Source organism: Ochotona princeps, chromosome 14, assembly GCF_030435755.1.
Source record: "Ochotona princeps isolate mOchPri1 chromosome 14, mOchPri1.hap1, whole genome shotgun sequence".
In the NCBI taxonomy this organism is placed as follows: domain Eukaryota; kingdom Metazoa; phylum Chordata; class Mammalia; order Lagomorpha; family Ochotonidae; genus Ochotona; species Ochotona princeps.
Genome location: NC_080845.1, coordinates 7,047,824 through 7,071,427, shown reverse-complemented (window position 1 = coordinate 7,071,427; position 23,604 = coordinate 7,047,824). Strand labels below are relative to the sequence as shown.

At 46.3% G+C, this 23,604-nt stretch overlaps 1 protein-coding gene across 4 annotated transcripts in view; it reads right to left on the bottom strand.

Annotated features, from left to right (window-relative positions):
- Positions 1-23,604, bottom strand: part of SCAI (suppressor of cancer cell invasion) — a 112,859-nt gene that overhangs the window by 38,344 nt on the left and 50,911 nt on the right. For all 4 annotated transcript variants that reach the window (XM_058672565.1, XM_004593572.3, XM_058672564.1 and 1 more), the window contains one exon: positions 17,421-17,552. In XM_058672565.1, coding sequence (XP_058528548.1) covers positions 17,421-17,552 — 132 coding nt within the window. The remainder of the gene's footprint in view (positions 1-17,420; positions 17,553-23,604) is intronic.

Sequence of the window (23,604 nt, the reverse complement as noted above, 5' to 3'; positions counted from 1 at the left end):
CAGCTTATAGCCAGAAGAACTGAGGAAGAAAAATCCACACATTCTAAAATTTTGAAGGCTGAAAGACACAACTAACTGATTCTTCATGATGAAGGATGCAATTAAGAGATGCTAAGCACAGCCTCGCTTTCCATCTGCTGGCTGCTACCAGGTCAGCCAGGATGGAGGCCTGGAAGTCTCTCCAGGAGCAGTTGGATGGGATGAGCTGTCTCTCGAAGGTCCTCTGCTGGCAGCAATGCCAGCTCTGCGCACTGGCACAGGGTGCCCTGGCCCTACAAGGTGCACAGACCAATACACAAGGCTGAGCAAGGTTCTGTGTGCCACGGTGGTGGCAAGCACCCAATTCTGAAGTGTGTGACCTACAACAAGTTCGTGAATCACAGTGTTAAATGACTGAGTTAAAAGCCTGCAGCCTGTTGTCAAGGAACGGACAAGATGTCACTTATTATTGGGTTGGTGAAGATTGCATGGACGATTTTTTTTTTTTAAGATTTATTTTAGGGCACGGCACCGTGGCCTAGTTGCTAAAGTCCTCACTTTGAACACGCCAGGATCCCATATGGGCACCGATTCTGATCCCGGCAGCTCCACTTCCCATCCAGCTCCCTGCTTGTGGCCTGAGAAAGCAGTCGAGGACAAGCATGGCCCAATGCCTTGGGACCCTGCACTCATTTGAGAAAGTTCCTGGCTCCTGGCTTCGGATCGGCACAGCAACGGCCGTTGCGGTCGCTTGGGGAGTGAATCATCAGATGGAAGATCTTCCCCTCTGTCTCTTTAAAAAGATTTATTTATTTTATTTTATTGCAAAGTCAGACGTACAGAGAGGAGGAGAGACATGGAAGATTTTTATTGAGGCTGCCCTCAAGGATCCATTCCACAGAGCTATCAGAAGAAATCCTGACTGCCAGTGGATCACCAAAGCAGTCTAAAAGCATAGTGAAATGCATGGGCTGTCAGCTCCAGGCTGCGAGAGCGGAATGGGCTGCCAGTTCCACTGCACTGCTGGCTAATCTTGTTGTGTGACCTGGAGAAGATACGATAACCCCAGTAGCACTGTCAGTGCCAACACAAGTCATGTTTGTAAAATCCATGCCTAACCAACCACACAGGACAGTCATGGCTACTTAAATGTATTACGGGTCTGTTAAAATTAACCTGCAGAGACTGGTGCCATGGTGCAGTGGGGTGAACTTCTGACTGTTTTGCCCGTATCCTGTATGGATGCCGGCTCAAGCACCTGCTGTTCCACTTCTGATCCAGTTCCATGTTAATGACCTAGGAAAGCAGCAGAAGTCGGCCCAGGTGCTTGGGCCCTGTGACCATAGGCGAGATCCAGAAGAAGCTCCTGGTTCTTGGCTTCGTAGCAGTGCAGCTCTGGGCACGGTGGCCATTTGGGGAGTGAACCAATGGACGGAAGCTCTCGCTGCTTCACCTTCTTTCTTTGTAACTCTGCCTTTCAAATAATAATTTCAAAAATATATATTTTAAATTTTATTTTTGATGATTCCATAGTTGATTAGGGTGGGAAGGGTCCAGGATCAGAGGAAAATGGGTGAGGCCTTTGTGTCCACATTATCTTTTCCTTCTTCCCGCATCTGGGTGAAAGGGAGAGATGAGGGGAGGAGCACACCCCGCCTCCCAGCCGCCTCAGCGCCTGGGGGTGGCCACTCAGCGTCATCGGGGTCCCCATGTGGAGCACGGCTCCAGGGCTCCGCTCAGGTGCTTCCATAATTCTGAGATGCTGTCGATCTTGCAGATGCTAGGATGAGGCTACCCCTCCAAGGTCCACTGGTTGACCAGTCCACCTCCAAGTCTCTGTTTACTCAGATATTTGCTGTCACGCTTCACTTGGGTAGTTGATCAATTTGTTATAAAAAAAAAAAAAAAGGAAAAAGAAAAAGCCTAACTGCATATAATTTTGTGACTGCTTTGTCAAATTATGAAAATTAAAAATGCAATAATGTTTGAAGACTTAAGTCTTCAAGTATATCTTGTTCTAATAAGATAAATTTTGGTCTTATTTTATTAGGGAGAGATATGTCAGGGTTTAAAACATGTGGTACGTGATGGAAGTATGATAAAAAAAAAAACCATGTGGTACAGTGTAACATGTAAAAAAAATTAATTCTGTAGAGCCCGGTGCAGTAGCCTAGTGGCTAAAGTCCTTGCTTTGCATGCACCAGGATCCAATATGGGTGCCATTCAAATCCCAGAGGACTCCATCCAGCTCCCTGCTTGTGGCCTGGGAAAGCATTTGAGAAAAGGCCAATGCCTTGGCACCATGCAGCCACGTGGGAGCCCCAGAAGAAGCTCCTGGTTCCTGGCTTCAGATTGGTTCAGCTCCAGCTATTGCAGTTACCTGGGAAGTGAATCAGTGGTCGGAAGATCTTCCTCTCTTTCTCTCCTCCTCTGTATATCTGACTTTCCAATAAAAATAAATAAATCTTTTGTAAAAAAAAATAAAATTTTTAAAGGAAGGGGGGTCATGGAAGAAATGCTAACCAAAGGTCAGCACTGTGGCACAGTAGATTAAGCTGCTGCCTTTGGTGCCCCATCCCATGACCACCAGGTTGAGTTCCAGCTGCTCCACTCCTGATCCAACTCCCTGCCAGTGCACCTGGCAAGGCAGTGCAGACAGCCTACTATTGGGCTCTGCCATCCATGTGGGAGACCTGGGCTCCTCGCTTCAGCCTGGCCGAGGCCTGGCCACTGGTCCATTAATAGGGAAGTGAGTAACTGGATGGACAGTCAATTTCTCTCTATGTAATTCTAACTTCCAAATCAATGAATGGATAAATGCTGGAAATGCCTTTTAGGATTCAGCTGCTTAGAACCAAGCCTCTTTGTCAAACTGTAAATAGATGAAACAGGTCCTGAGTACTTCTCTCAGGGAAAGGGATCTGAACATGTCGCATTGTGCAACCCTGACAGGATCACAGTATCTATATAGAAGTCTAGCAAAGAGCGTCGCATGTCTGAACGTTCTGGCTATGTCTACTGATACACTGAACTTGAATTAAAACAGTCACGGCACAGAAGAACCACACTGCTAAAACCACTTAGGGTGTGGCTGAGGACAGGGCGGACGGCTTACTGCTTTGGCAGCTCATTCTTTTTTTTTTTTTTAAAGATTTATTCAGTTTATTACAAAGTCAGATATACAGAGAGGAGAAGAGACAGAGAGGAAGATCTTCCATCCGATGATTCACTCCCCAAGTGAGCCGCAACGGTCGGTGCGCGCCGATCAGAAGCCGGGAACCAGGAACCTCCTCCGGGTCTCCCACGCAGGTGCGGTGTCCCAATGCATTGGGCCATCCTCAACTGCTTTCCCAGGCCACAAGCAGGGAGCTGGATGGGAAGTGGAGCTGCCGGGATTAGAACCGGTGCCCATATGGGATCCCGGGGCGTTCAAGGCGAGGAACCCAGCCGTTGAGCCACGCCACCGGGCCCATTGGCAGCTCATTCTTACTGATTTTAATAATCAACATTATCAAATTTATCAACCTATTTTTAAAAGATTTATTTATTTATTTCAAAGGCACAGTCAGAGAAACAGAGAGAGTGAGAGAAAGAGACAGAAAGAGAAACTTTCTCACTGGGTTTACTCCAAAAATGGTTGTAAAGACAGGGAGGAAAGGAGGGAGGGAGGGAGGGAGGGAGGGAGGGAGGGAGGGAGAGAGGAAGGGAGGGAGGGAGGGAGACAGAGAGAGCACCTCCATCTGCTGGTTTACTCTCAAAATACTTGAAAAGAGAAGGAGATAAAGAGATAAAGGGAGAGAGAGAAAAAAAAAAACCTATCCTTAGTTTATTTCCAAAATAGTTGTAACAGCTGGGGCTGGGCCAGGCCAGAGCCAGGAGTCAGGAACGTTTTCCTGGTCTCCCATGTGGGTACAGGGGCCCAAGGACTTGGCCATCCTGCACTGCTTTCACAGGTGCTTCAGCAGAGCTGGACCACAAGTAGAGCAACTGGGACTCGAACTGGCATCCACATGGGATGTCAGCATGGCAGGTGACAGCTTATACATTACACCACAAGGTCAGCCCCCAAACCAATCCACATACTAGTGTTGTCTTCTAGAAAAAATTAAAGCATTGACCTTCAAATTTAATGTGAGTCAAGCAAAATTATGAGTGGTAGGACAGAATGGCATTCGAGTCTCCAACTGTCACTAGTTTTGCTCCATTGGTTTTTTTCTGTATCCTCCTTAGCAGCCCTTTCAACACTACAGCTCTGTGAGCCCAGCATGCTTCCTTGGCTTCGCGAGTGTCTTGTCCAGTCTTGGCTCCCTGTACTCACGTGTAAACTTTAAAAATCAGTGTTATCTACTGAAAAACCTGAATGAGTTCTAATGGGAACAGTATGAATCAGGGATCAATTTGGGGAACAGATTTTTCTCTATATAATTTTTAATGTTAACAGCATCTCTTTACATTTATGTTGAAAATACTGTCATTAAACAACCTTGATACAAATTATTTTCACACAGGTCTTGGCTCAAATTATTACAAGTTATCATATCTGGTTTTTTTAAAAGGGACCCTAAATTACGCACTTTCAATGATATCATATTTGAACAGCATCCCAATGAAGTTGTTCTTCAAGGCAGAGTCTTTAGCCTAGCAGTTCAGATAAGACCAACCCTGGCTTCTGCTCTGGCCTCCTGCTGAGGTGGACGTGGAGGGCAGCAGGGTTAGCTCAAGTAGCTGGGTTGCTACCTGCCGTCCACGGGCGGGCGAGAACCCAGAGGAGCAGCTGCTGAGGAAACTCAGATACTCTCTTCTACAAGAATAAATACAAGGAGAGGCAGAAAATCAACAGGTGATGTTTCAATAGTTTTCTGAAGCACAACTTTAGATGAAGAATTATCAATATTATTATCTTCTGCCATGCACCATCCTGGCAGGAAATAGACAAAACACCCAAATGGGCCGCTGGGAAGGGTTTAACGAAGGGTTGTGATGGAGTGAGCCGAGTAAAGGCAGCCAGCAAGGAATGATGAAGACCCAGACTCGGATCTGACAGCAAAGTGAGAGCAAGAAAGGCCGGACCCTCCAGCCACCTGCTGTGCCCCTCCCACTTGGTAGGATTCAAAAGAAAAGCAGCAAAGCAACCTGCAGTTGAGATCTAAGCTGATGCGTGGCCCAGGGGGTTCCCAGGGGGTGCCAGGGGCCAAGGGGCAAAAAGCAGCGTCCACTGGGACCTCCCAAGCAGCCCTATGACTTGCACAGCAGAGCTTGTCCTCGACTGCTTTCCCAGGCTACAAGCAGGGAGCTGGATGGGAAATGGAGCTGCCGGGATCAGAATCGGTGCGTGTTCAAGGCGAGGACTTTAGCCACTAGGCCACGGTGCCAGGCCCAAGAGAGAGACATCTTTTCTCTGCTGGTTAACTCCCCAAATGGACTCTTGACACAGAGCTGGGCCAGGCCAAAGCCAGGAGCTTTATCCAGTACTCCTATACGGGCACAGGGGCCAAGCACTTGGGCCATCTTCTACAGTGTTCCCAGCTACATTACCAAGGAGCTGGACAAGAAGTGGAACAGGACTTGAACCACTGTCCATATGGGATGTGGGCATTGGAGATGATAGCTTAACCCTCTGTGCCACAGTGCCAGTCCCTATTTACTTTTAACAATTTATTTGGCCCCATATTTCTTGATTTTTAGTGATTTATTTGAACAGAATGAGTGAGAAAGTGTGAGAGAGAGAGAGAGAGAGAGAGAGAGAAGAAAAAACAGAGACATATCTTCCATCTGTGGATTTTCCTCCCCAAAGGCTGCAATGGCCAGAGGTGGGTCAGGCTGAACCAGGAGCCTGGAACTCCATCTAGGTTTCACACATTGGTGTCAGGATTCTAAAACCTTGGGCCGCCTTTCATTACTTTCCAAGTGCTTTAGCAAGTAGAGTAGTTGGGACCCAAATAAGTGCTCCCATATGGGATGCTGGCATTACAAGCAGGGCCACTTAACTGGCTGCACCAATAAAATTGCTCCATATTTAACAAAGCTTTTTTTTTGTTTTGTTTGTTTGTTTTTTAAGCGGGGAGCTGGATCAGCAGTGGAGCAGTTGGGATTGAGAAAGGTTTTCACAGGTGGGGTTCACCACACTGTACCACAACACATTGGTACCACAACATTTACTGTAAGTTTTCATCTTCATAATGACCAACTAGTCCCTAGTGAAAGGCTGCATGAGGAAGACCTAATCTGATATTTACAAGTATTAGCTGCTACCAGGATCTTTAATGCTCCGCTCCAGCAGCTCCTGCGCAGACGCCATACTCCTGAGATAAATACAGCTTCTGCGACAAACGCATTTGGCACAACCATCAACTTTCTGATGACCTACAACTACTAGGTGCTTCTGTCAAGACATCCTAGGGCCCGGTGGCGTGGCCTAGCAGCTAAAGTCCTCGCCTTGAAAGCCCCGGGATCCCATATGGGCGCTGGTTCTAATCCCAGCAGCTCCACTTCCCATCCAGCTCCCTGCTTGTGGCCTGGGAAAGCAGTCGAGGACGGCCCAAGGCTTTGGGACCCTGCACCCGCGTGGGAGACCCGGAAGAGGTTCCTGGTTCCCGGCTTCGGATCAGCATAGCACCGGCCCGTTGCAGCTCACTTGGGGAGTGAACCATCGGATGGAAGATCTTCCTCTCTGTCTCTCCTCCTCTCTGTATATCCGGCTTTCCAATAATAATGAATCTTTAAAAAAAAAAAATGTGCCTTTCCAACGAAAATAAAGAAATCTTAAAAAAAAAAAAAAAAAAAAAAAAAAAAGACATTCTAAAGTCTTTGGACAAAATTTCAAGGAACCAGGCTCAGTATGGTGGCCTAGCAGCTAAAACCCTCACCTTGAACACGCTGGGATCCCATATGGGCACCGATTCTGATCCCAGCAGCTCCACTTCCCATCCAGCTCCCTGCTTGTGGCCTGGGAAAGCAGTCGAGGACAAGGATGGCCCAATGCCTTGGGACCCTGCACCCGTGTGGGAGACCTGGGGGAAAGTTCCTGGCTCCCGGCATTGGATCGGCGCGCACCGGCCGTTGCGGCTCACTTGGGGAGTGAACCATCGGATGGAAGATCTTCCTCTGTGTCTCTCCTCCTCTCTGTATATCCGGCTTTCCAATAATAATAAAATCTTAAAAAAAAAAAAAAAAGATTTATTTTATTTTTATTGGAATGTCAGATATACAGAGAAGAGCAGGAGAGACAGAGAGGAAGATCTTCCGTCCAATGATTCACTCCCCAAGTGACTGCAACGGCCACTACTGTGCCGATCTGAAGCCAGGAGCCAGGAACTTTCCCCCAGGTCTCCCACACGGGTGCAGGGTCCCAAGGCATTGGGCCATCCTTGTCCTCGACTGCTTTCCCAGGCCACAAGCAGGGAGCTGGATGGGAAGTGCAGCTGCCGGGATTAGAACCGGCGCCCATATGGGATCCCAGGGCGTTCAAGGCGAGGACTTTAGCCGCTAGGCCACGCCGCCGGGCCCTAAAATAAATCTTTAAAAAAAAAAAAAAAATTTTAAGGAAAGTGACTGCAAAATTCCTTTGTGCTCCCAGACTGACTGACACGCTGAAGCTCAGCAATGCAGCCTGTGAAGGCAGGAAAGAGAAGCAAAGCCGCTTTATTTCCTGACTCCACAGCTTCCGAAGCAGCTGCAGTCAGGCAGTGCTGGGCGAGGCGGGCAGTGCGCAGACACCTGACGTCAAAGGCTCCAAAGCCAGGCTCCTCACAGCAAGCTCGGAGCGACAGATCTGATCGATGCTGGATCAATGTTACACTATTTTTGTCACAAGATTTGAGGGCGTCTACAACTCTAGGCTAAATAGCCAACTGTGAGGATCACAGTTTTCTTTTTCAAAATAATTTTTTTTAATTTTCTAAAGTATGACTCTTAGGATCACCACGTTTCAAATGAGAAATACATAGATGCTAACATGCAAACTCATTATAATATAATTAGAATTTAAAATTAACCCAGGCTCTGTAGAAAGAGTTTTAGGCAAATTCTACCATTCTAGCTTGACTGTCCTTTCAAGCTCTGAATATTTCATTGAGTCATTATCACTTTTGGGAGAGATGGGAAATCAATAGTCCAGAGAATTGAATTAAATGGGGCATGGTGAATTACACCATAAACAAATGACCTTATAATTCATATTCTGAAAAGCCACCTATGATATAAATTAGATGCTAAAAAGTGTCATGGTCTTAACTGTTTACCTTCGAGATTCCCATACTGCTGTTCTTTAACATTTATTTATTTACTTGAAAGGCAGAGTTACCTATCGAGCAATCCTCCACCCGCTGATTTACTGCCAGAAAGGCCACAACAGCCAGACCTGGGCCAGCGTGCCAAGGGCTTCTTCCAGACCTCCCAAGTGGGTGACAGGGCCCAAAGCCTTGGGCCATTGCTCTCCCAGGCACCTTAACGAGGAGCTGAATTAGAAGTGGAGCAGCTGGGATCTGAACCAGTGTCCACATGGGATGTTGGCACCACCGTGAGCAATTTACTCACTATGCCACAGTGCCGAGCCTTTAGCTTTTTTTTTTTAAGATTTATTTATTTGAAAGTCAGAGTTATACACAGAGACACAAACACACACACAGATTTTTCATCCGTTGGTTTACTCTTCAAATGGCTGTAACAGGGCTGAACGAAGCCAAAACCAGGCACCTAAGCACTGGGTCACCCCCTGTGTTCTTCCAGGCCATCACCAGTGAACTGTATCAGAAGTGGAGCAGCTGGGAATTAAACCTGCACCCATATGCCATGCCAGTGTCACAGGCAAAAGCTTAACTTGCTATTCCACAACACTGGCTCCCCCTCATCCCCGCACTGAAAGTCTAAGCTCTAATGCTCCTTAGACTATGCCTCTATTTGGGGACAGGGCTTAAGGAGGTCATTAGGTTTCTGCAAGGCCCTAGCTGGGCATTAATATAACCTGTGTCCTAAGACGAGCAGACACGCAGACAAGCCAGTGGTAAAGGGCAGAAGACAGAGGGCAGCCATCTGCAAGCCAAGGAGCGAGGCCACGGAAGACACCAGCCCTGCTGACATCTGGGTGTCTAGCCTGCAGCCACAGGAGCCAAGTCTCTACTGCCTAAGCCGGCCTGTGAGTGTTGTGCTGTGATACAGCCCTAGCAAAGCCAGTACAGAGTGCAGAATACGGGACAGACGTGCACTCCCCCAGCGTTTGTACAGCTAGAGACCAGGTAAGCAAACAGGGAGATCTGATGGATCAATACAGCATGACCCCCCAAACTGGGATCCATGAGAATGCACAGGGAGCCGTTCTGAGAACCAGCTCTAAAACCAGGAGGAATGATGCCCAAGATAACAGCCACATCTGGCTACTGAGCATTGGAAATTTGGTAATCCGATATTGATTAAAATACTCATTATATTTTAAAGACAGTATATACATAAAAAAGAACATAAAATACTTCATTAATTTCTTCAGATTGATTAGATGCTGAAATAAAAACAGTTTTGATAAATTGGATCAAATTAGAATTATTATTAAAATTAATTTTGGGGTGGGCATTGTGGGTTAAACTCCTGCTTGGACAGCTGCACCCATGCTGGAGTGCCAGTGTTAGTCGCAGAACTTGGAACCTAACCTAGGTTCCTAATCTAGAAGGTGATGCACTGACTGCTGGGGGTCCTGCTACTCATGAGTGATGTCTGGATGGAATTTCTGTCTCCCAGCTTTGGCCAGTCCTCCAATTTTTTTTTTTAAGATTTATTTATTTTTATTGGAAAGGCGGATATACAGAGAGGAAGTTCTTCCGTCTGATGGTTCACTCCCCAAGCGGCTGCAAAGGCTGGAGCTGAGCTAAATCTGATGCCAGGCCACAAGCAGGGAGCTGGATGGGAAGCAGGGCCGCTGGGACCATATGGGATTCTGGCACGTGCAAGGCAAAAACCCTAACCACTACGCTAACGCGCCGGGCCCCAGTCCACCAATTTTTACTGTGGGAAACCAGAAAGAGAATCATTGAGTAGATCTCTCCTGCCTCTCCCTCTGGCTGACTCTTTCACATAATAAATCTTTTAAAACTCAATCTCTTTTTTTAAAAGATTTACTTATTTTTATTGCAAAGTCAGATATATAGAGAGGAGAGACAGTGAGGAAGATCTTCCGTCCGATGATTTGACTTTCCAATAAAAATAATTCTTAAAAAATAAAAAGAGAATCACTCTATATGCCTCTAATTATGCTCTGTCAGGCTACCTTTCAAATATATGTATCTTTTTTTTGAGCTCACCTGTCAGCACTTTTCCAGACCTTGCTGTCAGGTGGCAGTACTTCAAATACAGGGCCAGTTTCTCAAGTGCCAAATCATGTTCCTTTTATTTTTTAGAGTTATCTTGTAATTTTTTGGTTTGTTTTTAAGATTTATTTTTATTACAAAGTCAGATACACAGAGAGGAAGATCCTCTGTCTTTTCTTTACTCCCCAAGTGGCTGCAACACTGCAACTGAACCAATCTGAAGTCAGGAGCCAGGAACTTCCTCCAGGTCTCCCACGTGGGTGCAGGGTCCCAAGGCTTTGGGCTGTCCTCGACTGCTTTCCCAGGCTACAAGCAGGGAGCTGGATGGGAAGCAGCGCAGCTGGGATTAGAACCAGCGCCCATATGGGATTCTGGCACATTCAAGGCAAGGACTTTAGCCGCTAGGCTATCGCACCGGGCCCAAGTAATGCTTAAGTGCTTACAGGCTTAGAAAGCTTAGGACAGAACCTCTGAGATAACAAGGACCTAACTATTGCCACTTTGCCTGTACAACAACACTAAAAGAGAGAGAAAACGAAGAGAAAAACAAAAGGCCAAGGGAGAGGAAGAGTAAGACAATATGACAAACTGCTAGTTTCATTTAGAAGGAAGTATATCCTGAAATAGGCTTCCAAAGTAAGTACTGATTTTTATTTAAGACCGTCACACTGGAGCTGGTTTTGCTGCATAGTGGGTGAAGCTGTCACCTACAATGCCAGCAACCCACATGCGTGCCAGATCGTCTCCTCGCTGCTCCTCTTGCAATCCAGCTCCCTACTCATGGCCTGGGAAAAGCAGTGCAGGATGGCCTTGGCACTGGGCCCCTGCTACCTGCATGACAGACCCGGAGGAAGCTTCTGGCTTGACCTGACCCAGCCCTGCCTGATGTGACATCTAGGATGTGAACCAGTGGGTGGAAGATTCTGTTTTTCCCTCTCTATAAGTCTGTCTTACAAATAAAACAAATAAATATTAAAAATGAAACAAAGCAAAACTAGACCATCACACTTTAGTGGTAAACTGCAGTGGAAATATTTTTATTTTTAATGTTGTTTAGATAGTAAGAATGGGGCTCGGCATCGTGGCCTAGTGGCTAAGGTCCTCGCCTTGATCCCATATGGCTGCTGGTTCTAATCTCGGCAGCTCCACTTCCTCTCTATCTTTCCTCCTCTCAGTATATCTGACTTTGTAATAAAAATAAATCTTAAAAAAAAAAAAAAAAAAGATAGTAAGAATGCAGGCCCATGAGGACATCGAATAGGGACAGAATGGGGAGGGTTGAGGCACGAGGGCCGGTGGGGGGACAAGTACTTCTAGTTTTCTTTCTCCTCCATTTACTCTGTTGGGGGTGGTTGGGTATTTTTCAAATAGCATCAAGGCTTGTTCTGACTTTCTGTTTCGGTTCCTCTGGATTCCACCAACGGGTGCCATTCAGTCCTCTTCTTCCTCTAAGCACCCTACGTTATGACATCACGGATGGGCCCTGCTGTGACGCTGCCTGTCTAATCCCACCAAGTATTCCACTCTTCTCCAACAGTCTTAGTCACCATAGTAACCAGAATCCTACAAGCACTTGAGCCTTTGATCATTTTCTGACAGAATTCACAGCTTTCTCTGACAATATTCTCATTTCATTACTGCTGTAACTACACACAGATGCTACTGTGAGTCAGACACTATTCATTTTATTCATACCTTACTTTCTGGACTATTTTTTCTCATATATTGAATGGAAAGAAGAGCTAATTTATGATGCATATTTGGTGAGTAGGAATATTTCAGCCAAGAAAAACACTCCATTCTGCTATTCGCAACTAGGAAAATGGAAACCTCTGACAAATGAGATGAAGAGCTTAATAGGAGGTGTGAAGGCACACTGCCAGGAGCAAAGAACCTCGGCCCCAGACAAGGCGACTCCGCACAGCCCTGCTTCCCCCAGGCACTCAGGTGCACTGGATCACTCGGCCCATCAAGAGTAATGGGGTCACGTGACACAGAACCCAAGGACAGCGGTGGGTCTGAGGGACTGTGTTCCGTTGGAGATGGGTCACGTGAGTGTGCTTCAGTTTGTAAAAAATCATGTACAGTGGATGCACGTTTTTTCAAGTGTGCTGCACTTTCAATGCTAAGTGTAATGTGTGTAAAATGATGAACAAGAAAGAAAACATGGTGACCGGCCAGTCTGGGCTGAGAGCTGATGGGAAAGGCTGAAGCTCTTCCAGGTGCCTCTCCGCTTCCCCCGTTTCTCCAGCTCACGCTGAGCCTGACTGCACCAGGACGTCTCCCGCTTTCCACAAACACTGAGGTCCTGCTTTAATTCAGACTGCCCTTGGCAGGGCAACAGGACAAACCTCTCCTCTTACCTACTCCGAAGGCAGTGCGCGGAAGCCTGCAACACTGCTTCCAATCAGACAAGCTCAGCCTTCACATGACGCAGAGCCGTCCTCCCGAGAGGGAGAAGGGACAGGAATACTGACAAGGGTGTCACCTCGCCTCCACGCACCGCCCGTGGGAATCCTGCCCAACACCTGACGGCCCGAGGGAGCCCTTTCTTTTTACCCAGCAAACACACAGAACATACACACGCTCAGGCAGCACACATTGAGGGGAAGTCAGCCCCAGGAACACAGACCAACTTGGATGCTGAGAGCAAGCTGTTCCCACAAAAGGGCATTATGGCACAGAAAATAAATTTAATATAAAGTACCTGATCAAATAGAATCATGAAATAAAAAAATGTTTTTGTCAGGCCCAGCACCGTGGCCTAGTAGCTAAAGTTCTTGCCTTGCACACACCAGGATCCCATATGGGTGGCCAGTTCTAATCCCGGCAGCCCTGCTTCCCATCCAGTTCCCTGCTTGTGGCCTGGGAAAGCAGTCAAGGATGGCTCATTGGGACCCTGCACCCACCTGGGAGACCTGGAAGAGGTTCCAGGTTCCCGGCTTCAGATCGGCGCAGCACCGACCGTTGCACTCACTTGGGGAGTGAATCATCAGATGGAAGATCTTCCTCTCTGTCTCTGCTCCTCTCTGTATATCTGACTTTCCAATAAAAATAAAATAAATTTAAAAAAAAAGTGTTTGCAGCATTTTTCCCCATTTAATCATATGCCATAGGCAAGGTTTCATTTGTACCTCTACCAGAATTTTTTTAATAGTTCTACTTTGAAGGTTGTACTTGCACAGATGTGGAGTCACAGAGCATGGTTAGAGATTCATCTGATCACCTTTAAAAACAAAAACAACAAGCAGTGGGCTTTTGGCCTACGGCTTAGGCTGCTCTCCCCCCATACAGGAGTCTCTGGACTTCATCCTGCCTCCAGCTCCTGGCTTCTGCATCCCACCCAAGGCAGTGACGACGGGTCACTTAACTGGGTTCCTGCCATCCACTTCTGACAGGTCGGGTGGAAACAAATTCATTCTTACATGACAGGTTTTTGGTATTATATACTACCACTTTGTGTCAAAAGATGGAAAGGTATATGAGGGGGATGTTATGTGGAAATGTATTCTGTTATGGTTACTGTTGGAAAGAGTGACTGAACTTGAGTGGAGAGTCTCTGGAAGGAAAATTCCTAGGTTTTACTATTAATTTATGATTCAGACTTCAAAGATAATTTTTAAAAAGATTTTTTTAAATTGGAAAGTAAGATATACAGCGAGCAGGAGACAGAGAGAAAGATCTTCTCTCCGCTGATTCACTCCCCGAGCCCCTGCAGGTCCCACACGTGGGTACAGGGTCCCAGTGCTTTGAGCCATCCTCTTCTCCTTTCCCAGGACACAAGCAGAGAGCTGAGTGGGAAGCAGGACCGCCAGGACACAAACCAGAACCCACACGGGATCCCAGCACATGCAAAGCGAGGACCTTAGCCACTAGGCTTCTGCACTGGGCCTCAAATCATACAACTTAGAAGGAACATGAATCCAGGACATACACACACACACACACACACACACACACACACACACCTTAATTACATTTACACACAACAACAAGTTACTTTGTTCCCCCCCCCCCCCCGACCCTCCCTAGAGATTTATTTATTTATTTTCATTTGCAAGGCAGTTTTACTGAGCAGGAAGCAGAGAGAGAGAGAGAGAGAGAGAGAGAAAGAGAGCGAGAGCTTTCACCTGTCCACTTCCCAAATAGCTGCAATAGCCAGAGTGGCCTGGAGCTTCTTCCAGGCCTCCCACGTGGGTGCAGGGCCTCTGCTGCTTTCCCAGGCAACATGAACAGGGCGTTGGATTGAAGTGAAGCAGCTAGGACTCAGACTGGCCCCCACTGGGATGCCGGTATGGCAGACCAATCTTTAAAACATTCTGAGGATTTGGGCCTGGCAGCGTGGCCTAGCGGCTAAAGTCCTCGCCTTGAAAGCCCCGGGATCCCATATGGGCGCCGGTTCTAATCCTGGCAGCTCCACTTCCCATCCAGCTCCCTGCTTGTGGCCTGGGAAAGCAGTCGAGGACGGCCCAATGCATTGGGACCCTGCACCCGCGTGGGAGACCCGGAAGAGGTTCCAGGTTCCCGGCTTCGGATCGGCGCGCATCAGCCTGTTACGGCTCACTTGGGGAGTGAATCATTGGACGGAACATCTTCCTCTCTGTCTCTCCTCTGTGTATATCTGCCTGTAATAAAACGAATAAATCTTTTAAAAAAAAAAAAAACATTCTGAGGATTCGAATGGACATCTTTCCAAACAAGAGACACAAGAAGGCAATAACAGATGAGTGCCAACCAGATCATAGCACAGGGCTCCACATTCACTAGGACACCATCAACGAAGACAGGGACTTGTGGGCCAAATGGAACTCTCATACACTGCTGTGGCTCAGCCACCTGGGCAAACAATTTGAGAGTTCTTTGGAGGGTGAAACACAGAGTTCCTGGGCCTGGCGTGGTAGCCTAGTCACTAGATTCTTTGACTTGCACGCACTGGGATCCCATATGGGCACTGGTTCTAACTCCAAAAGCCTTGCTTCCCATCCAGCTTCCTGTTTGTGGCCTAGGAAAGTAGTCAAGGACAGTCCAAAGCTCTGGGACCCTGCACGCGCATGGGATACCCAGAAGAGGCTTCAGGCTCCGAGCTTCAGACTGGAGCAGCTCCAGCTGTTTCGGGCACTTGGGGAGTGAATCTTTCTGCATATCTAATTTTCCAATAAAAACAAAATAAATCTTAAAAAGAAAAAACAAACAACAACAACAACAACAAAACAACCAGAGTTCTCCTGTGACCCAGCAATTATATCCCTTGTTCTATGGTCAAGAGAAGGGAAAATCCCCGTCCACATAGGTTCACAAAGGTTTGCAGCTACTATTCGTAACCAAAACATACAAGCCAACTACAATGCTCAGCAACTGATGAATTCACAATGAAATACTAATTGGTAATAAAAGGAACGAGGTACCAATAAATGTTACAACATAGATGGACCATAAAAACATGTGAAATGAAAGGTGCTCGTCATATAGGATCACACATACACTGCGATTCCACTTACATGGAATGTCCGAGGGAGGCAATTCCACAGGGACAGAAAGCAGATCAGCAGTCACCAGGTTAGGGTTTGGGTCCTGGAGAGTCCCCGGCACAGGTCTGAGTGATCAAGACCCCCCGGCACAGGTCTGAGTGATCAAGACTCTTCCCAAATGTTACTGTGGTGAGAAGTGCAGAGCTCCGAAGCTGGGTGAACTACACTATGTGTAACCAACACGTCCATCAGTGGAGCTGCTACATGTAACCCCTCCTTCCCCAGCAGGGCTGCTGCACGTCACCACACCTCCACCAATGGAATTGCAGGGCAGGGAAAGCAGATGTGGAGAACATATAGCTGTGTTCATGTGTTAGTGTTTTTAGAATTTGAGGGGCCAACAAGCTAAAAGTTCGATGAGCTAATTTCAACAGAGTTTGTAACTGCGTTCCGACCCTTTAAATCTGCCATCTTTCCACGCTTTATTTGCCTGAATTGTAATCAGTACAGAGTTATGCAGGACATATGCTCAACAGATTTGCTAAACCTCAGGGCAGCAGGGAGCAGAAGACAGCCTTGGCTGCTGTGTCTACGCAATTCCCTGCCAGGCTATGTGAGGACAGGGGTGGTTAGCTTCATCTCAGAATTTTCTGTACCCACCACAGAATGTGAGACAAACTGCGTGTCAGTGCAATGTTGGATGAATAAAATGTGCCTTAATAATGGAGGAAAAGGAAAGTTGAGTATGGACATTTAAAGATCTGAACAATTTCAGGAAACGAAACTCTGAATTACAACCAGGCACACGCAATTTAGGTAAAAATCACATTGCTTAGGGCCTGGCATGATGACTCAAGTGGCTAACTGTTCCCTGCATGTGCCAGGATCCCATATTGGTGGCGGTTCGTGTCCCAAAGTCTCCATCCCCCATCCAGCTCCCTGCTTGTGGCCTGACAAAGCAGTGGAGGACGGCCCAAAGCTCTGGGACCCTGCACCCATGAGGGAGACACAGAAGAAGCTCCTAGCTTCAGCCTGGCTCAACTTTGGCCATTGCAGCAATTTGGGGAGTGAATTAGTGGATAGAAGATATTTCTGTATCTCCTCTCTGTAAATTTACCCTTCCTCTAAAAATAAATAAATCTAAATAAATAAAATCTAATAAAATACATAAAAAACAATAAATCTAAAAATAAATTAATAAATGTTATAAAAATTTATTTTAAAAATACATTTGTCTAGAATGTCATCTTTTCTTTAGTCAACAGATATGTTATTCATTATCCTCTTTTCTTAGGGTTTCCCTCTTAGAATAAACAAATACTGTCATGGAGAAGCAAAATGATCACTTTTCAGTACAAGGGGACTTCAAAAAGTTCATAGGAAATGTAATTAAAAGGAAAAGTTTAATTTGATGCAAAAAGAACTGCAATCCATACACACAAAGGATCTTCAAAAAGTTTATGAAAACATGTTTTCACAAAAAAACCTACACTTGGATTTCAAAAGCATTTTTTCATCAAAATAAACATTTTTTAGGTCCATTTTCCAGGGCTTCTGAAGCACCCTACACAGGTAGCGACTTAACATTCTATGTGTACCTGGCAGAAATTTATCACAGCTTAGTTTGAAAAAGAATCTGGCACCAGCCAAGAGTCTGGAGCAGCCCGAGTCCACTGACCTCAAACCGTTGAACAGCTGCTTGGATTTATCCAGAAGGTAGCAGAAGTCTGTCACGGTCTTCCTCTCGCCCTGCGGGATGTCATCTTCAGCACCACCAGAGGACATGATTTCTTTGAGAGCAAATTCAGTCCTGCAGGAAAACACACGGTGAGCTACTCCGAGGGCAAAACCAAGAGAGAAACAGACTTCCATACCAATTTCCTTCCAAGGTAGATATAGAATTCTTGTAAAATAATTCAAGCATACGACAGATAATCTCCTTTTGCAGTTGAAATGCAAACGGGCGAAACCATACAGGACATCACTGCTCACAATCCCCCTGTCTTACAATCAGCATGAGTAGGTTGCCCATCATGCCCTAGGCTCAAAACCATACAGGACATCACTGCTCACAATCCCCCTGTCTTACAATCAGCATGAGTAGGTTGCCCATCATGCCCTAGGCTCAAAACCTGAAAACCACCCATTGTTTTCACCCACATAGTGGCTCCATTCTGCAAATCACCTAGAAAATGATGCTACAAATGAAAAATACCGTATCCACATTTATTCCGGTATCATCACTTTAAAAGCCAAAACCTGAAGACAGAAACCCAAACAGGGAAATAGTCAAGTACTTGTCAGATGCTGATTTTTATGCATGGCCCTATCACAATCCCACAGCTAAGAAGGGGAAACACGGCCTGGCACGTGGGCATAGAACCAGCAGACTGAAAATTTCTGTCTTGCCTGCCTCCTTCCTCTGTAATTTTGTCTTGCAAATAAATAAAAATAAAAAAACCTAAAGAAAAGTCAAACAATTAAAAAAGAGAGGTAAAACAGTAATATGAGGGCTCTTCAATAAAAATGGGCTGTAAAATCATACATACGCACACACACGGATAGGTATCACAATTATATTTTTTTGAGTCCAAACCTCTTCCATAGGTAGTTAATGATATCAATCAATCATTTAAAAACAATCTTGGGCCCGGCAGCGTGGCCTAGCGGCTAAAAGTCCTCGCCTTGAACGCACCGGGATCCCATATGGGCGCCGGTTCTAATCCCGGCAGCTCCACTTCCCATCCGGCTTCCTGCTTGTGGCCTGGGAAAGCAGTCGAGGACGGCCCAATGCATTGGGATCCTGCACCCACGTGGGAGACCTGGAAGAGGTTCCAGGTCCCAGGTTCCCGGCTTCAGATCGGCACGCACTGGCCCGTTGCGGCTCACTTGGGGAGTGAATCATCGGACGGAAGATCTTCCTCTCTGTCTCTTCTCCTCTGTGTATAACTGACTTTGTAATAAAAGAAATAAAATCTTTAAAAAAAAAAAACAGTGAGTTGCTGGACAGTACGTGTGTGTATTATGAGCCTACAACCAAAGTTTGAAAATAATTTGTGTTTATATAAAATCCTGGGGGCAAGAGGATGAAAACTGGTCCGAGCATAGGGTGAAAACACAGGCCAGACGCTGGAGATGTAAGTCAGGGGTAGCAGAATTACTGCTGAATGCTTTCTTCTCGAACACTGTCTCCAGAAGGCAATTGCGGTCACAAGGCCACAAAGCTGCTGGCAAGCCCGGGGCTGTCAAGGGGCCTTGGGGTCCCACAGGGTGGGCTTGGGGCCAGCTGGCGGTGGAGTGTGTAATAGACATGGATAGTGGTGGATGCTGCCTGCAGGTTCACAGATTCCCTCTTCCTGCCACCTCCCTTCACTCTCTCTGGAGACCAGAGGGTATCAGATGACTGGCCCTTGACGGGGCAATGCAAAGCCCTGTGACCCTGCATGAGCCCTGGCCTCACCTCCCTGCCACCTCCCTGTCCCTCCCCTAAATCCAACAGCAATGGCTGTACATGGGCCTGGGCTCTACCTCTGATCTGGCTTCTGGCTAACGTGCACCTGGAAGGCAGCAGGTGAGCGGCTGAACCCCTGGCTTCTACCTTCAGTCTCGCTACAGTCAGATGCTGAGAGCATCTGGAGAGTGAATCAGCGCATGGAAGATCTTCGTTTCTGCTTCTCTCTTGCCAATAAAATGAAAAATGTTTTTTAAATGCTAACGCATGCATATGAGGAGCTCACAAAAGTTAACTGAAAATATCCGTTATGAAAAACTATATATACTAAAAATTTTCACATCAATTAGACTTATCTTGGGACCAGTATGGTAGTAGCACAGCGAGCTAATCCTCCACTCTATAGGTTTGTGCCCTGGTGGCACCATTTCCCATCTGATTAGAGCCTGAAAAAGCAGCAGAGGATAGCCCAAGTCCTTGGGCCCCTTCGCCCGCAAGGGAGACACAGAGGAAGCTCCAGGCTTCAGCTCAGTTCAGCTCCAGGCATTGTGGCCATTCAGGGAGTGAATCAGCACATGGAAAACCTTCTCTTTCTTCCTCTCTCTGAAAAATATGCCTTTACTGGATGGAGGCACATGTGTGGAAATAGTGACTACTTCTCCCAGGACCAGAAACACAAGAAATCAGGCTGAGAGTCTGACAAGCCCGGGAACCACTGGCAGAGCTAAAAGCATCATCTCAGAGCTGCAAACATGGAAGTCAAACTGAAAGCCAGAGGCATCTTCTCCCCTGACTCAGTTCAGTCCCGCCTGCAGTCTCCGGTGGGTTCGCCAATTAAACCCCAAAAAAGTAGAGAGAAATATATATATAAAGGGAAAAATTATCTAGGAAAAATACACAACAGTTTTGCAAATACGAAAGCTAGTTCTTTGAAAAGACTGATTAAACAAAAAAGGAAAAAAAAAAAAAAACCCCTGGCACAGCGGCCCAATGAAGAAAAGAGGAGAACACGCCCAGTCAGAACTATCCCAGGTACAAGAGACAGTAGGAGTGACACAGCAACCAGCTTTCCGCCAAACAATTTCAACACTTGAGTTTAAAACAAACACTTCGTATGAAACCTGATGAAGGAAGTAGACATTCTGAATTGCTTGCTATCTATTCAGGAAACTGACAGCCTAATCAAAAACCTACCCACAACGACAATTCCAGGTCCAGATGGCTTCACCAACAACTTACACCAAACACTTCAAGACGGGAACAAGCGCGAATCCTAACGATCACAGACAACAGAAAGAAGTACATTCCACAGACATTCTGTAAGGCCAACATGACTTCGATATCAGAACTTGACAGGGTGACTGCGAGAAATGAGAATCACAGACCATTGTCAGTGATAAACACAGATGCAAATATGGCAAGCCAAACATTGGTGAGTCCCATTCAGCAATATATAAAAAGGACATGACAAAATGGGGGTTTTAGGAATACGAAGTTGGTTTGCTAATTGCAAATCAACCACTGTAATTTGTCACATAAGTAGAATGAAAGGGAAAAATCATGACAGTCACTCAACAGATGCAGAGCACGCACTGGGTAAAGCTCCACAGTGACTCACAAAGAAAAAATAACCTAGGAAACCAGGAACAGAAAGAACTTCAAGCATAGAAAATACGTGGTTAACAACTACAGAAAAAGAAAACCACACTTTATATATAAGTGCTCATCTACTTCCTCATGAGATTTTGAATACTTGATATCACGGAGAAATGAAAGAGCAGAAGAAATAAGAGAATAAAACAAGGCAGGGATCAGTGTTGCAATGCCACGCGCTAAGCCACCACCTGCAACGCCTGCACCTGGACCTGCCTGCTGATAGGAATTCCATTTTTGAGGCTAACATAACTGTGACACTAAGCCATAGAAAAATCACACACACACACAAATTCACAAGATAAACTAATTACTATACAAACACTTCTTATAGCCTCAAATGCTTGTAATATTAATTCATCAGTAACTGAAATTTTAACACAATGCATCACTCACACACAATCTCACTTGTTACTAACAGATAAATGGCACATTATGACTTCTGGCTTGACTTGGTAGTACAGTCCCTGCAGAAGAATTACAAATGTAAGGCAAGGTGACACTGGAGTGGGTCCTTTATGCCATGTGACTGCTGTCCCTACAATGGGAGAAACAGAAGCGCACGCCGACAGGAGACCGTTACATGCAGACGCAGAAGGAAGACAGCTGTGGGAAGACGAAGGCAGGGACTGGAATACTCAGCTCAAGCAAACACTGGCAAGCATTACCAGCAACCAGCACCAAGAAGCACAAGGAGGAACAGACGCTTCTGCTGGGCACCAAGGAGGAACCAGTTCTGCAACGATTTGGTTTTTCTGGCCATAAAAACTGCAGGAGCACAAGTCCTGATGTCGTATGCTGTTCAGCTTGCTATCTGTCATTCTGGCTCTCATTTGCATTTCTGTGATGACTGACGGAGGTTCAGTACCCCATCATTTGCTCCAGAAGGCCCTGGAGACTGACAGCTGGTTTAATACATGGAGTCATCTAGCATATACTATAATACACAGAGACAAGCAAATCAGAAGGGGACAAAAACTGAAGCTTAATCTGTTAGGCACATAAAATCTAGGAAATTGTTGACATGTCCACTGACAATTTCCTTTATAATTTTCAGTTAATTGGCTTGATATAGGGAAATAAAGAATTTTCCCATCTAATGGTTCGACCCCTCACATGCCTGTACTAGCCAGGGCTGGGCCAGGCCAACACCTGGATCCTGGAACACCATTCATGCCTCCCACCCGGGTGGCACTTGAAGAACTCCCTGAGCCTCCCAGGTGCACACTAGCAGAAAGCTGGAACCAGGAGCAGGTCTAGGAGCTGCATCTAGGAAACGGACCAGGGTAGCCCCAGGAGTATCTCACTAGGCCAAGCATCTGGCCCAGCAATTTCTTTTTATAGGAAAACAATCTTGGGCCCGGCGGCGTGGCCTAGCGGCTAAAGTCCTCACCTTGAACGCCCCGGGATCCCATATGGGCGCCAGTTCTAATCCCGGCAGCTCCACTTCCCATCCAGCTCCGTGCTTGTGGCCTGGGAAAGCAGTCGAGGACGGCCCAATGCATTGGGACACTGCACCCGCGTGGGAGACCTGGAAGAGGTTCCTGGTTCCCGGCATCGGATCGGCACGCACCGGCCCGTTGCGGCTCACTTGGGAGTGAATCATCTGACAGAAGATCTTCCTCTCTGTCTCTCCTCCTCTCTCTGTATATCTGACTGTAATAAAAATAAATAAATCTTTAAAAATTAAAAAAAAAAAAAGAAAACAATCTTGAGAATGACGGTGTTACATCTGCACTGAACCACAGCCGCAGAAGCAGCCTGGGACTAGGACAGGAGCCTGAATAACCCTGTTGCTTTATTTGCCCATAAACAAATGGAGAAAAACAAAACAAAACAAAGCAAAACAAAACATTGTAGTTAACACTGAGAACCGCAAGGTTTTGTTCCTGTATTATTTATCAAAGGGCAGGTTGCGGGGGGGTTGCGGGGAGACATTTTCCAGCAGGGCCTGGACCAGGACAATGCCAGGTGCCAGGAATTCCACCCAGATCTCCTTGGTGGGTGGCAGGAGGCTAAGTGCTTGAGCCATCTTCTGCAGCCTTCACAGGCACATGAGCAGGAAGCTGCACTGGAAGCACGGGAATGACTGTGTCTCAGACAGACATCCCAAGCAGCACCTTCATCCACTGTACCTCCATGCCTCCCTCAAATTGTCATTTTTAGCAGATAGAAAGAAGCAATACACATGTCTTGCCAACCTCAGTAAATAAGACATTCCTGGGCAGGCGTTCAGTGCACCAGGTAACACAGCAGCCTGGGACACCTGCACCCCATGTCCGAATGCCTGGGGTTGAGTAGCACCTCCTGTTAATGCACACCTTGGGAGGCAGCTGATCACCCTGCAGGACCCTGACTGAGTTCCAGCATCAGCCTGCTCCAGCCCAGCCCACTGCACGCATTCCAAGAAGCACTCAACTGACAGGGGCACTCTCCAGTCCCGGTCTCTAAAACTCTTGTCTCTAAAATACATTTAAAGAAATAGGAACCACCTTGCAATTAGAGTCAATAGGGAAAGAGGCCAACAGAAAGTACTTAGAATATACAGAAAATGAAATCAAAACACAAAAAAATTAATTGACAAAGAAAAAAGTTATTTATAGAAATAATGGACTTTTAAAAATGAGTTCAGATTTTTAAGACTCATAATGATATGGGTTGATAAAACAGTGTCACATATGTTTTTCAGCTGTAAAAATGGAATAATATTGATACCTACCTCAGAAGGCCACCAGACAATAAAATGAATAATGAAAAT